At 43.4% G+C, this 14,858-nt stretch overlaps 1 protein-coding gene across 4 annotated transcripts; it reads left to right on the forward strand.

The window, feature by feature from the left end:
* Positions 1 to 212: 212 nt before the first annotated feature.
* Positions 213 to 12,651, forward strand: ARRDC3 (arrestin domain containing 3). 4 transcript variants are annotated; one of them, XM_050912498.1, is made up of 8 exons: positions 213 to 700; positions 4,111 to 4,192; positions 6,718 to 6,865; positions 8,105 to 8,207; positions 8,605 to 8,861; positions 9,865 to 10,027; positions 10,843 to 10,997; positions 12,452 to 12,651. In XM_050912498.1, the coding sequence occupies exons 1-8, from the start codon at positions 421 to 423 to the stop codon at positions 12,506 to 12,508; spliced, it is 1,245 nt and encodes a 414-aa protein (XP_050768455.1). In that variant the 5' UTR covers positions 213 to 420; the 3' UTR covers positions 12,509 to 12,651. The 4 variants fall into 4 exon arrangements, with proteins under 4 accessions (XP_050768455.1, XP_050768452.1, XP_050768451.1 ...); XM_050912495.1 differs by having other exon boundaries at positions 337 to 700; positions 4,126 to 4,192; XM_050912494.1 differs by having other exon boundaries at positions 337 to 688.
* The last annotated feature ends 2,207 nt before the right edge of the window (positions 12,652 to 14,858 follow it).

Consider the following 14,858-nt stretch of genomic DNA (forward strand, 5'->3'; position numbering starts at 1 on the left):
AGCGCTGCCCCGGGGCGCTCCCCGCCAGGGCGGGGCGGTGGCGGGAGAGGCGGGGCGAGCGGGAGGGGCGGGGCCGTGCCGGGAGAGGCGGGGCGGCGCCTGCGCGGTGGGGCTTGTTTGTCACACGGCTTATAAGGCGGGGCCGGCGGCGGGCCCGGCAGCGCCTTTGTGGGGAGAGCGGAGCGTCGGTATCAGCGGGTGCCCCCCCCGCCGCCTCCCCGCGCCGCCCGGGCTGGGGCCGGGGCTCCCCGCCGTCCCCATGAGCCGGCTGTAGGGTCCGCGCCGCCGCCATCGCCCTTTGCCCTGAGGGGGTTTTTTTGGGGATTTTTTGGGGGGCTTTGGTTTTTGGTTTCTTTCCTCCCCCCCCTTTTTTTTTTGTTCCCCCCCCGAGTTTATTTTTCTACGCTTTGCTATAAAAACATGGTGCTGGGGAAGGTGAAGAGCTTGACGATAAGCTTTGACTGTCTGAATGACAGCAATGTCCCCGTCTACTCCAGCGGGGACACAGTCTCAGGAAGGGTCAATTTAGAAGTAACTGGGGAGATCCGAGTGAAATCCCTGAAAATCCACGCGAGGGGGCACGCGAAAGTGCGCTGGACTGAGTCGAGAAATGCTGGATCCAACACTGCCTACACACAGAACTACACTGAAGAAGTCGAGTATTTCAACCATAAGGACGTGCTGGTCGGCCACGCGAGAGGTAAGGGTTTCCCTGCAGAATGCAATTTTTTTCTTTTTTTTTTTCCGGGAAAAGGACGCATTTTTGCATCGTCTCGGTTTCTTTTTTCTTTTTTTGGAGATGGATGCGGTTCACCGTTGGTGGAGGGGGTCTTTCCGGGGTAATGAACCTCGGACGTTGCAGCTGCAGGAGATGCATCTGCACGGTGCCCGCAAGCAGCACCGGGTTGAATTACCTGCCCTTCCAACATTTATTAATATCTGATTTTTTTTTCTTTTCCATGCATTAGCGTTTTCCCCCCCCTCGGGTAACAGTAGCAGGATTTGTTCTTCCGTGGGGAAAATAGCTATAAAAGCCAGATAGGCAGTGAAGGACTTTGTGGGCAGCATCCTCGCAAAGCCTGGAACACGGCGAGAGCAGAAAGCCAGACTTTTTTGACACATCGGGGTTCTGCTTTTCGGGCCGGTAATGCGATGATTTGGGGCTTTTTGGTTTGGTTTTTTTTTTTTTAAGGATGGCTCGTTATTGGCAGGTAATAGATTCCCCGTGGCTTCCTTTGACATATCACCACCCCACGTGTAAAAATTTTTTTCGCTTTAAAAATTCTCTCCCGGTAAATCGTTTTAATTTCCCTCGCCCCACCCCTCTGGGGAGTGGGGGGGGGGGGACGGGACCCCACATCCCGATGTAAAGATGTGTCCGAATAGCCTTAATGGGGAGCCGGGGAGGGGGGTGTGTGTGATTTGCGTAATGGGAGCATCCCTCCCAAAACTGGAGAGGCGAGGACCTTCAGCTCACCCCCACCACCACCCCGGGGGGTGTCCCCCCACGCTGCAGGGTGTAACACCCCCCCCACGGCTAGCAGATCCCCCCCACTTTGCCGGCTTGAGGCGGGGGGGGGTGTTTTTGGGGTGGTTTGTTTTTTTTGTGTCCCCCCCAAGTTCGCAGCCTTTGTTCGAAGCGGTTCAATCCTGTTTGGGACCGGTCGGGGGGGAGGGTGGGGGGGGTGCGCCGCCTGCTCCGCGCAGATTGGCCGCACGCGTCAGGTGGTGGCGATGACTTAATTCCCTAGGACAAGAAAATAATGTTAAAAACCGGTTATGTAATTTCGGTGCTGCTTGCCTTCCCCCCCCCCCCCTCGTTAAAACATGCATCGTGTTTACTGCAGGGATAGGATATTTCCCCTTCTTTTGGGGGGGGGGGGCGGCAAAAAAAGGTCATTTTTGAAGAACTCTGGCTGCAGGCGGCAGCCCATTACCAAGCAGTTCTGAAATTAAGGCTGTAGCAGAGGTAGGGGCGCTTTTTTTTGCCCTTTTTTTTTTTTTAAATTAAAACCTCGTGCCCAGCTCGCTCACGAGGGGGACGAGCGGCTGAAACCCTCCTCACGCCGCCGCCGACAGAAACCGCTCGCCGGGGGCGAAACTTCACGCGCCTCCGGGTCGCGGGTGACAGAAGCGTGCGGACGCGCACGAGCCTCCCGTGGCGGGGGGGGGCCATGCCCGCGAGTGGGAGTGGGCGTGGGAGGCGGAGGCGGGGGGGACACACGGGGCGCGCCCCGCTGCCCGCGGAAGCCACCGCCGGCGCCCGCGGCCGAGTTTCAATGACTGCCCCGGGGCGCCGCTCCCACCTCCTGATTGGCCGGCCGGGGGTTTGTTGGCCTGTTGCTAAGGCGATGCCAAGCGCTGATTGGAGGGGCGGCTGGCCGCGGGGGTGAGGGAGCAGGTTCCCCTGCCCGCGACCGCCGTGCGGCGGCAGTCCCCCGGGGCGGGAGGAGGGAGCGCTCCCCATGAGGGAGCCGCCACGGCGGAGGGCGGGGGGGGGAGAAGCCGGTCTCTGAGGGAGGGCAGCCCCGCGGCCGGTTGTGTCCCCGTCCCCTGTGAAGGGGTCTCGGCGGAGAACGGAAGGCGAGGGGCGGGCGGCGCCCCGCCCTCGGCCGGCGGGGAGCGGAGCTGCTGAGCGAATGCGGCGGGTGTAACGTATACCGTATGTATATGAGCGGCTGGCTGGGGATCCGCTCGCGCCGGTTTAGGCCGGTCGGCTCCTGCTCCAGCCTGGCCCCTGATTGACAGCTCAGCACTTGTTTACCACAGCTCCGCCGCGGCCGCCCGGCTCGGCGGGACTGCTGAGCTGGCAGAAAGGGGGGCGGCGGGGGGGGGGGGGGGGAGGCAGGACGGGAACTTGTCTGTGAGGAGGAGATCGCCGTGCTGGGAAATGGAGCCGCAACTAAAAGCAACGCTTCCCCCGTCTCAAAAAAAAAAAAAAAAAAAAACAAAAAAAATCACCACCACCCTCACGCCGACACACATTGTCTCGCCCTTTCGGCGCGTTTTTGTCACATACATTTCGTGACGCTGCCTGCTGAAGGTGCGTTCGTGTCGATCACTTGCCGGTGGGGGCTTTTTGGGGGTTCCCCCCCCCTTTTTTTTAAAAGATTTTCGGCGTTTTCAGTGCACTACAGGAAGGGAAGCATAGGCGTTTCTGTAGGACAATGGGAACTTAAAAATCCTCCTGCGTGCCTCCATTAACGCTTCAGACCATTAAACATAAGCGGTTGCCTTTCGCATTGTCTCACTATGTCCCCTCTTATGATTCCAGCCCTTTTTATGTGCGAGATGCTCAGTTATTTTTCTCTCAACTTTCCATTTTGATGGAGTCAGCGTTTTTCTGGTTTTATGGTAATTATGTCGGAATGAGCTGCGAATTTGTTGCAGCGTTTAAAGGCGTACAAGGAATCATGACCATAAACAAAGGTCGGCTTCCTTGGTGGAACCAGCGAATATCTGGGTCTTGCTGTCTGAGCAAGGTCAAGTTAACTTATCAAAAAATAAAAAGTTTAGGTCTAGACAGCATTAATCGGGCAGCTTGCCATTTTCTGTGCCCCTGAATTTGTCTGGTACTTTCCAGGTGGTGCTTGTACACCCCTTTTTTTTCTCCCCCTTCTTTTTTTGGTGATTAATTTCTGGACAGTGTTGCCAGGCAGGAGATAAAAGGAAGCCCAAGTACTAAATTTAATCTTACAGAGCAGATTTTTTGCGGATCGGTTAATGCTGTTAGAAGAGCCGTCTCTATTTCATTTTAACTAGGAATCACAGTGGAAAGCACGATTTCCATTGCAGGTCTTGCAGGCAGGCCTTGAAATGGCAGCACTTGGAACTGTGTCAGTGTTCAGAGGCGGGATTATAAATTAAAGCAAATTAACCTCTGTTTCTCTGTGAGGTGAATATGGCAATCTTGCCTATTTTTCTGTAGGTAAGATTTGTACCTGCATCCAGCAGTTAGTACAAATGGACCAGAGACCCTTGTTTCTGGGACACCACGTTCCTAAGTGCTGTAACCAGTGTGTAAATCCCTTTTATTCTGGATGAGAAGCCCATGTAATGTATAAAATGTGTGCATGTGAAATAGCATATTGTTTTTTTTCCCCTTCCTAGACGATGACAATTCAGAAGAAGGCCTTCACATCATCCATTCGGGAAGGCATGAATATGCATTCAGCTTCGAGCTTCCACAGACGTAAGTGCCTGCACGCAGTCCTCGGGCCCTGCTGCCCACCCGCCTGAGCAAAACTCCTGCTGTGGGTGGAGGGGAAACCTTTTCAATGGTAGTAGGAATTGTGCTCCGACATGGAGCGGAGGACATAATCTCATTAAACTGAAGAGGTTGCTTTTAAACTGATACACACTTCTTTTGTTTCTTTATATCCACAAAATGGGAGCTCGTTGCTGCCCAGTTGCTCACTTTCTTTTGACCAAGTCCTACTGACTTACTAGGTCTTCCGAGATTTCACCCCTTCCGAAGAGGAGGGAGAGGAATTTGAACCGTCACTGGAGTGCTGCAGAGTGGCTGAGATACCTTCTAACCCAACCAACAGTTTACTGGAGCTATGCAGGCCAGCAGAACTAGAGATAAGATCACAGCTGACCTGTTGGGGCTCAGTCTGGAACAGATGTGGCGAGTTTAACTACATTTGAACAAAAGAGGAGGTTGTTCTAGTTTAAGTAGGATGCATGTACCCAGGCTGGCCTTTATGCAGAAAGCCTGGATGGAAATCAGCAGAAGGATGGGTGGATGAAACAAGAAAAATTCCCCTACCTAATCCCATTTGTTTCAGAAAGCAAAGGTGAAGCAAGAGTGAGAGCAGAAGAGTTAAGATTGTTCCCCTACCCCCCAAATCTGAAATGTGTAATGTAGACATTGTGAATGAAAGATTTATACATAGAGGAGTTACCAATATGGAAATTCGCTAAAAACACAAGTTGCAATAAAACTAAATACACGGGAACAGAGGGAGTCTCGACGTGGATGGAAAAAGCAGCCTTTTGCTGTAAACGGCAGTGAAGTCGTTAAGGTTGAAAAAAAAACTTGGCAGTGTATTATGTGAAATAGCTCGGTACCTAATATTAAAGCTAATAAACATGTTTGTTAGAGGTGCTGGTTTTAGCAGAACCTGCAGATGGTAACCACTTTTACGGGTCAGTTTCAAAGTGAACAGCACAGGACTTCACAGTAGATCTTACTGGAACAGTGGAGAAGACCTGTATACGTGCAGTTTTTTAAAGACAATTCAGCATTCTGTGAAATTCTCAGCTACAAAAAGAAGTAAGGCTAATGCTGATCTTCCCTTGAGTTGGAAGGGGCATTTAAATATGAAAAACCGAAACGTTATATACGAACATGAAATGTGTAGCTTGAAGTGAAGCAGATAGCCAGCAAAATATCCCAAGCATTGGTCAAAGCAGAGGTTCTTAAGTGTCTTGAAGGAATAACTGTGAAACCAGCTGTTGATAATCCTGAAAAAATAAAGGCTGGTATTAAAAGCCTGAAGTTTGACACTGCCTACTTAACTGTTATTTTGAGTCCATAGAATGCTTCCAAAATTTACTTAAACTACAGAGCAACAGTGGAAAGAAAGAAGACGCGCTCTGGCCTTAAAGATTTTTGCCCTAAAGAATATGGGGCAGGATGAAACATTGAAGACTGATTAGAAAATTGTTTCATTTGGATTATTAGGGGGGAAAAAGCATAAAGATTTCAGATCTGCAAATAGAGAAGTCAAACCTGTAACTAAAAGAATCATTCTAGTAAAGTACTAGCATGGCTAGTATTATTCCCTATGGAAGATGCAGAAGCTTTGCAAATAATTTAAGTTTAATTTATACATTACAATGTATTCAAAACATAGTATAATAGAAAAAATTTACTTGCTTAAAAATAAGGAAAAAATAAGTTATGGAAAACTACTGTTAATTGGAGATAACTGGAATATAAAGATCTTTTGTCTTTCGTTTTGTGATGTTACAGGAAAAAAAACGTGATGCTGAAAGGTTTGGAGATCCTTTCCACATCGTTTTTCCTCCAGCTCCCAAAAAGGACTACTTTCATCTGTCAAAGCTTAGAGCAGAATAGGCTTGATGATTTTGTGTATATATATGCTTATATATGTGCATCCATATACAACATAAATGTTCTAAGCTGGTCTCATCAGGGTAGAGGAAGATTAGAAGGTACTCAAAGTAGCCTCTCTCTTCAGAACTCTAAATTGAAATATTTACTCTGCTTAAGGCGAAACAAACTACAAAAGTGCTGAGTTACAGCTGAAATTAACCTGATACTGAGATACCAGCCAAGTAAACGATAGGCAGTGGTTACAAAATATGATATCCAAAACAATAATTGGTTGATACTAATGCTAATTTTAAGTTGGTTATCATTATTTGGCCTTAAAAGGGCATGCTTTACTCTAGACATGAAAGTGGCCTCTTAAGTTTAAAGGAGATGTGTACTCTCCTGGCGTTTTCTAGTACAATTCTTTAATTGATTCTTAAAATCTATGCAAAACTATAGTAGGATGAATTGGAGATGATTTTTTCTCCCATCTTGATTTTTTTCTGAGATATGGAAACTTTGCAAATAAGTTACGCTACATTAAATACTACAGTGCATTAAAAATGCAATTCTACATACTAATCCCTGATCTGATCAATTGTATCATTAGGCAGAAAGACTTTACTCAATTTTGACCTTTGTGTCCTGCACAGACCACTTGCTACCTCATTCGAAGGCAGACATGGCAGTGTGCGCTATTGGGTGAAAGCCGAATTGCATAGGCCTTGGTTTCTACCAGTAAAATTAAAGAAGGAATTTACAGTCTTTGAACATATAGATATCAACACTCCTTCATTACTGGTAAGAATTGACAGAATTACTTATTCTTTGTTTCTGGCATAAAAATAATGAAGTATAATAACCGAAACAATATCCACATCTAATTTTACCTAATATTTATTCACTAGTTTAGTTACAGCTGATCTTCTAAGTATTACATCAGTTCAGCAACTCTGTAACTACTGGTGTTTTGAAAGCTATGTTTTCCTGTATTTGGAGTTGCTTCACTTTTAAGATATGTAAAATGGCTTTGTCAATTTAAATTGATAATACTAAATTGTATAATGTCACTAAGAAGGAAAATTGAGAACTGTTCCTCTTTGATTTTGAATAAAGAATAATCTGTGGAAGGAACAGTGAAACTTAAAAGGATATTATAGTGAGAGACTGCTAACTTAAAAATGCAAAGTAAAAAATGTACTGGTGTGCATAATTGATAATTTCCATATGGATAGTTTTCTACCAATGGGGAGAAATTATCACAATTCTGTATAATCTTTTTCTGAAATGGCATTTCATTAAAGTAATTACAGTATCGCATCTGCGTTCGATGAGGATTTGATTTCAATCTGGCCTAAAATTCCTTTTCTTTTTTTCCTTCCTCTTCCTCAAATTCTAATATATGGGGGGGAACCTCAAAGTCCATTGAAATAGGTTTCTTGTGTGTATGGGTGAAAAATCAGACTTGCAAAGGGACATTGGCCTTGCACAAATTCCATTAAAATCAAAGGACTCCCATTTGACTTTAATGGGCTTTGGATCACATCCTAAATCCTGATATCGTGTAAAATAACAAAGTCTAGTTTAATATAGATGAAACGGGATCATTCCGAAACAGAGGAAATACTAGGAGTCAAGGTTACAGTACTTTAGCTTAGTTACTGTTTCTGAAATAGTGTACTGGAAAGATGTTCTAATTTACTGATAAATGAAAAGGTCTGCCAACAATATGTTGGGATATGTAGGCTATAAAGCCTTTTCTTAAGTTATACAGTATTTATGTATAAAAACTGTTCTAAGTGTGACTGTAGTATGAAGTGTAGCAGAAAAAGCAGTGTTAATGAGTAATGGAATTAGAATAAACCTTATCTGCATAGTGCCATTTAAATTGCTTGAGTTTTTTTCCTCTAAATCTAGCTATGTTTATCAAAATATGTAATGAGTACTACATTATGAAAATCACTTTTTGTGTTGATTAAAATAGATGAAGAGATTCATGGAACTCTTAATTAAATGGGCAATGTTGTTCTTCTCTTGCAGTCACCCCAAGCAGGCACAAAAGAAAAGACTCTCTGTTGTTGGTTTTGTACCTCAGGCCCAATATCCTTAAGTGCCAAAATTGAAAGGAAGGGCTACACCCCAGGTACGTAACAGAAGTAATTATAGGAAATGTTTTTCCTTCCCTTTTAAAACGACAGTTTGTACTTACTGCTTTTATGTAAACGAAATATTGAGACTATTCTTGCCACCTCAGTCTGCATTCAGCAATCTTCCTGATATTTTCTTAACTACGACTAATTTTCTTGACTAATGCTAGCTGTGTCTCCAGATTGCCGAAGGATATCTGCTTCTAATAGACGTGTGCATTATTCCTGTAGATTAGCTCATGGTGATCCTACTCCTGTTAGGATCAGTGGATGTTGGTCAAGCTAGAGCATTGCTAGCAGCATCCAGTGCGTTATAACAGTACACAGAACGTGGAAATTTGCTTAAGTTGCCTTGTAAATATAAAGAGAATATGAAATTCTGTTTTGTTTCAGGTGAATCAATTCAGATCTTTGCTGAGATTGAGAACTGCTCTTCCCGTGTGGTGGTGCCAAAGGCAGCCATTTACCAAACGCAGGCATTTTATGCCAAAGGGAAAATGAAGGAAGTCAAACAGCTTGTTGCCAACCTGCGTGGGGAGTCCTTGTCATCTGGCAAAACGGAAACCTGGAATGGCAAACAGTTGAAAATTCCACCTGTTTCCCCTTCAATCCTCGACTGTAGTATAATCCGTGTGGAATATTCACTGATGGTATGTTGGATGGTCTGTTTCAATTGAGCATGAGTAGTTTCCATCATTCCTTGCAAATTGCTAACAAAGCATTCTGTGCTAACTAGTTGGAAGAGAAATACATATCCTAGCATTAGTGTCCTGACAGGAGTTCTGTAAACAAATTCAGTTTAAATCATGCATGTTCCTAAAACAGTTGTGGTGTGCCAGCTAAGTGGACGTGTTATGAGGAGGTGATGTTTCCGTGTGAGGGTTCGTGTTAAGAATCCCGAGCTGCTTTTGACTCAGGGAGCTTTTTGTCTCCATAGGGGCGTTGGCCCTAAAACAGAAAATAAGAAACTTAAGTTCCCTGTGGAAAATTCCATGGAGAGAAGACTTAGTCTAATAATTACAAAGTGCTCATGGTCCTGGTTTCGGCTGGGACAGAGTGAACTCTGTTCTTAGTAGCTGGTACAGTGCTGTGTTTTGGATTTAGTGTGAGAATAATGTTGATAACACACTGATGTTCTAGTTGCTGCTAAGTAGCGCTTCTCCTAAGTTTAAGGACGTTTCAGTTTCCCATGCTCTGCCAGCAAGGAGATGTGCAAGAAGCTGGGAGGGAGCATGGCCAGGGCAGCTGACCCCAACTAGCCCAAGGGGTATTCCATACCATGGAACGTCATGCCCAGTATATAAACGGGGGGGGAGTTGGCCGGGAGGGGCAGATGGCTGCTCGGGCATTGGTCAGCGGGTGGTGAACAATTGCATTGTGCATCACTTGTCTTTTCTTGGGGATTATTTCTCTCTGTTTTTTGTTCTATTCCTTTTCATTACTATATGTTTTATTATCATTGTTAGTATTTTATTTTAGTTATTTGTTCTTAACCCACAAGTTTTACTTTTCTGATTCGCCTCCCCATCCCACTGGGAGTGGGGAGGAGTGAGCGAGTGGCTGCGTGGTACTTAGTTGCTGGATGGAGTTAAACCACAACACTCATATGAACCTACATTTTAATCATACACCTCTTTTGTTGTTGTTCTTCAGGTATATGTTGATATTCCAGGCGCCATGGATTTATTCCTTAACTTACCACTGGTCATTGGTACCATTCCTCTACACCCATTTGGTAGCAGAACATCAAGTGTGAGCAGCCAGTGTAGCATGAACATGAATTGGCTTGGGCTGACACTGCCTGAAAGACCAGAAGGTAACTTGACAATACAAATCCCCGTCAATTTGCTAGTCTGTTTTGATTTTTGTCTGCTTTATTCGTTGCTGTCACGCAAACAGACCCAAATTACATGCTTTGTAATAAAGCCCACAGGAAATCCCTTGTGGATGTTTCCTTGCCACCTGCTTGTCCTCTGTTAGAACAGAGTTCCCTCTTTGTCTTCCTCTGTCAAGGACAAGCAGTGAAATCCAGCTGCTTGGAAGCTGGCACAAGTGAAAGCGCAGGATGCCATTGTACCTGTGCAGAATTAGTTCTGCCTCCAGTATCCCAGTTGCATCCTTGGTTATAAGGCATTGTAACCCGTCAGAATAGCAGTTTATGGTGTCCTTTACCAGCCTTAGTAGCCAAGGCTTTGTGAAAAGATAATGTAATTCATTTCAATGGGAAATCTCTCTTGTCAAAGGAGAAACTGTATGTCCTTCCCTCTGTTTTCACATATCTAATAAACATCCCGCTTTTATGTACAAATCCCAGACTCGGATTTGTGGAATCCAGAGGAATGCAATGTTCTATCATTCCCGCTTGTACAGAAATTAAGTATTCTGGGTATGCTTTAAATTTTAAGGGGATCATTAAGCCACAGTAAGGAGTGGTCACTCTGCTCTTGGATTTGAGCATAATCTTAAAACAGCCTGCCTTCCCCTTCATGTCCAACAACTATTAAAAAGTCACTGAAGTTATTTACCTACCTGCTGGTGCATTTTACAATGACAAAATTTTAATATTTATGTTATATATTTTGACATGCATAAGAACTTGTTGTTCGAACTGCGTGTGCCTTTTCCCTGCAGCACCTCCTAGCTATGCAGAAGTGGTCACAGAGGAACAAAGACAGTCCAGCCTTGCACCCATAGGTGCTTGTGATGACTTTGAGAGAGCGCTTCCAGGACCATTGTTTGCATACATCCAGGAGTTCCGTTTTCTGCCTCCACCCCTCTATTCAGAAGTAGGTACCTTGGACAGAATATGATGATGAATTCACTGTTTTTCTGAATTCTGCCTTGTGGAATAAACGTAGGAAGCTGTTTCTCCTTCCTAAAAATCAGGAGAGATCATTAAAATGATGAACAGGGGTTAAGGTGGCTTTGTTCCAGTGAAGTGTGGGTGGATTGCACCAAGAGTTTTCAGGATTCTTCAGAACTGTAATGCTTTGTAGAAATTTCCAAACTGTTGTGTACCCTCTTAGCAAATTTTATTAAAACTTTGCATTACATACATAATACATTGCGTTGGTTAACACCAACGTTTTGGGTCCATAGATGCACAACATGCTAATGTTTCTCAGCTCTACTTCTTCATAAAACTACTCTGTGCATTTTTGGTTCTCTGTATGTAGTGCTTTCGGAAGTTCCATGTAGAGAAGTTAGAAATATATTTTTTCCTGACTTAGGTTTCTGTAAAAACAGTTCTACAACATTCCTGGCTGCATTTTTAGTTCTGAGAAAGCCGCTCAATAACATGTCGTAACTTCAGAAGCTTTCCATGTTCCTGTTTCTCAGGAAAAAGCAGTGGTATAGGACAAAAGTAAAATAGTGTCCTTTGGCTAAATCTTGCCTGAATTCACCCACTGTTGATTTTTTCTTTTGTTCTCTTGAAACACTAATCTGCTATTGAGTGAGCAGAGAGGAGCATGGGTTTTGTGTGCTGGAGACTTCTCTGAGGACTCTTCTGTAGCTTAACCCTAGAATACAACTGAAGTCCTTTTCAGTTTAGGTACTCAAAGATGTAGAAAGAAGCCTTTTTTGTCCTCAAAAAAGGGTTGTATAAAATTAACTGATAAGAATGTTGACTAAACAATATACTGTACACTTAAGCTATTCTTACTGTCCAGTTTTGGAGACCTGAGTTAGCAGGTTGTTCCCCTTCTTCCTTCTGTAGAAAGGAAGAAGAGGTGAAGTGTGGCATGCATGAACTTCTAAGACGTTTTACAGGGTATTTGAGGATTAATTACTTGTAAATTAAAAGTAGAATGACTTCTTACTCATAACTTTGTGTCTTTAGAAGCAAAATGTCTTCTGAAATCAGATATTTTTTAAGTTACATTTTTAGTGATGAGTCAAGTTGTCTTTTTAGTGTACAGTAAATAATTCAAAAGATTTCTGTGCTACTAAAGTAGATTTTTTCAACTCTTTGTATTGGTTCTTTGTGTTTATCCTTAAATTACCATCACCCTGTAGTTTTAATATTTTCCACTATACTCAGTTACTAATTTTTCATTCAGTTTTGTCTAATTGACTAGAGGTTTTTCAGTTATTTGAACAACCTTTGGATTGGGAATGCCATTTATGACTATGATTGTCTTAAACTTACCAGTCTTGGTGGGGTTTTGTTTGGATTGCTTTATTTCTAGCAGTTGACTCTAAAAACGCCTTGGGTTTTTTTTCCCCCTCTTTTGGTTAGATTGATCCAAACCCAGATCAGCCCACAGATGACAGACCATCTTGCCCCTCTCGCTGAAGGAATCCGTCAAAAGCTGACTTGACTTGGGTTTTGAATCATACCTGCCGTGTTGAAGGTCAAGGTGTCATAGTGGAGACACACTTTCAAAGGAAGTGGTTTTGCTCTTGCCTGTATGGTGAATAAATGAAAACAACCTGTGATCATGCTCTGAAGCCTACAGTAACATAGTAGGACTGCTCCACATGCTTGAAGACCTGAGCTTTTTTTCCCCCCCTCCCCTTAAATACTGGCACATACTAGGAGCAGCCTTACTAACCTACAGTCATGTGTGTCAAAACACTCAAACCACATTGTAAGAGAGGGATGGCTTCCTCTTATGGTTTGGAAATTTGCACATGCTCATTGCTTACGTTGTGCGGTTCAGTGTCACTACAGCTTTTTCTCATTTATGCCAGACTGTTGTTACCCCCTCTTACTTGTTTGTGGTCCGCACAATACGGAGCAAAAGAAAGCTTTGGCAAAAAACAGCAACAGACTTTGACAAATGCACTGACTTTTCTTTTTTTTTTTAATTTAATGTAGCCTGGACTTTACCTGCATATGCACATGCTCAGAATTGTCCTAGTAGGCTGATCATGTATCACCTCTTCAGCTTGGATCCTATTGTGGATTTATTTACAAACATCAAATGCCTTCAAGCCAATCCTTCTTGCTGTATGTTTTGCAGCCTACTGTAGTAGATAAGCAACAGATGTGGGGCTGGGGTGGGGGGTGGAGAGTTAATAGAAAGAAGCTAATAGACTTCGTCAGGATTGTATACCTTCTTGATTTCTTTTAAGAATTTGTTGCCTTTCTACTATTACCGCAAAGCAGCATTTTGTTACAGACTGCCTAAAAATCACTTAATCTCAGGTGAACTCATCACTTGCCAAACTGTTGGAATGCTCTTTGTTTCGTTTCGTTGCACTGTTGAGTTACTTCTCTTTTGTTTTGTGTTTGTGTTTTGTTTTTGTTCTTTATTCGAGAGGGGGATCTGGAATAGGGACATACACAAAAGTTACAAAACCCACCCTTGTTCCTATTTCTCTTTCTACGCTATAAAAAAAAAAAGATGTTCAAGTTGTGAAGCTTTAAAAAAAAAAAAGGCACAGATGAAAGCAGCACCAGCAGACACCAGCTCAGCCTCAAAAGAATTTTAAAAGGAAATAGTCATACACTGTCTACGATTCATAGACAGATTGATATCTCAAGTAGTAGGGATGGGAAGGGAAAGTAAATTTATTTTTATATGTAGTTACCTAATCACCAAAAATTCTATATGTAATGAGTCTCTAGTAGAAAGTATATTTCAGACTGCAGGAAAAGCTTGGACTATGCGAAGAGCTCAGTTTGTGCACTTTGTATTATCTTCAGGGTTTATGATACTGTAAAAAATAGTAAGACTAGAAGTATAATTAAACTGGGCAAGATCAGTGTTACCAGCCATACTCAGATATTAGTTAGCTAGAATTGCTTCGATGATTGCATCTTCTGTGGTACTCTCAAGAGCTTTAAAACAAACAGAACAGCGACTTTTACATTCAGAATGCAAGAAATTATATGGAAAGAGCACTCGCCCTTGAGTGTGCCCCAAGGAAGGAAGAGAGTGCAGTGGAGCCGTTAGATGTGCTAACACAAATACCAGCACTTACATGCTAGAGATTTACAACAAAAGTCAGCTTTCCTTTTCAGAAATCGTGTAACACAGGCCGTTGACAAAGGGACACGCTTCTGGTGTTGACGACTTAAATAAATCAAGATGTAGTCCATCAAGTATCTATCTCCTTGTGCAATAAAACAGCTCGGAAGGGAGCGGGAGGGGGGAGGCTGGTGTTTCTGCGTGGTGCTCGTTCTTAAAAACCGCTGCCTTGTTTTTAAGGCTTCATAAATGTGACAAAATAGGCTTTTCCATAAGTGGCCTTTATGAGAACATGAACGATAATTCATGTTTCACAAATGACAACAGGGTGATAAAACACAAATGAGTCGCGTTTTAAGTGATTCAATTAAAAGGCTTGGGCTTTGAGCAAGAATATTGGATGAGAAGGAAATTGGGTGATGTCTTACGCTATTAGGCCAATTTTGTGAATGTCCCTTCCCTCTACCCTCTCCAACCAGACAATTTTAAAAGCTGATGGGATCGTTGGCATAAAAGGGCATTTGGTGGTTTTACTTTTTTTCCTTTTTTTGTTATTTTAACAGACTAGGGAACAATTGCTGATATACATAGCATTAAAGTACTTAACACAATATAATGGAAAATTGCATACGAAGCAGGATTGACCAATATCGTAGTAATGGACGTGGCATCACAGCTTTTGTGATTAGAGTGAGAAATTCTATAACCTTATCAAATAAAGACTTTCAG

This window comes from Gymnogyps californianus, chromosome Z (assembly GCF_018139145.2).
Source record: "Gymnogyps californianus isolate 813 chromosome Z, ASM1813914v2, whole genome shotgun sequence".
Classification (NCBI taxonomy): Eukaryota; Metazoa; Chordata; class Aves; order Accipitriformes; family Cathartidae; genus Gymnogyps; species Gymnogyps californianus.

Bases quoted from the DNA above. Each gene is read 5' to 3' on its own strand.
- ARRDC3 (XM_050912498.1), top strand. From the start codon at position 421: ATGGTGCTGGGGAAGGTGAAGAGCTTGACGATAAGCTTTGACTGTCTG. The intron at 6,866-8,104 runs GTAAGAATTGAC...CTTCTCTTGCAG, and splicing joins TCAACACTCCTTCATTACTG to TCACCCCAAGCAGGCACAAA. The intron at 10,028-10,842 runs GTAACTTGACAA...TTTTCCCTGCAG, and splicing joins ACTGCCTGAAAGACCAGAAG to CACCTCCTAGCTATGCAGAA.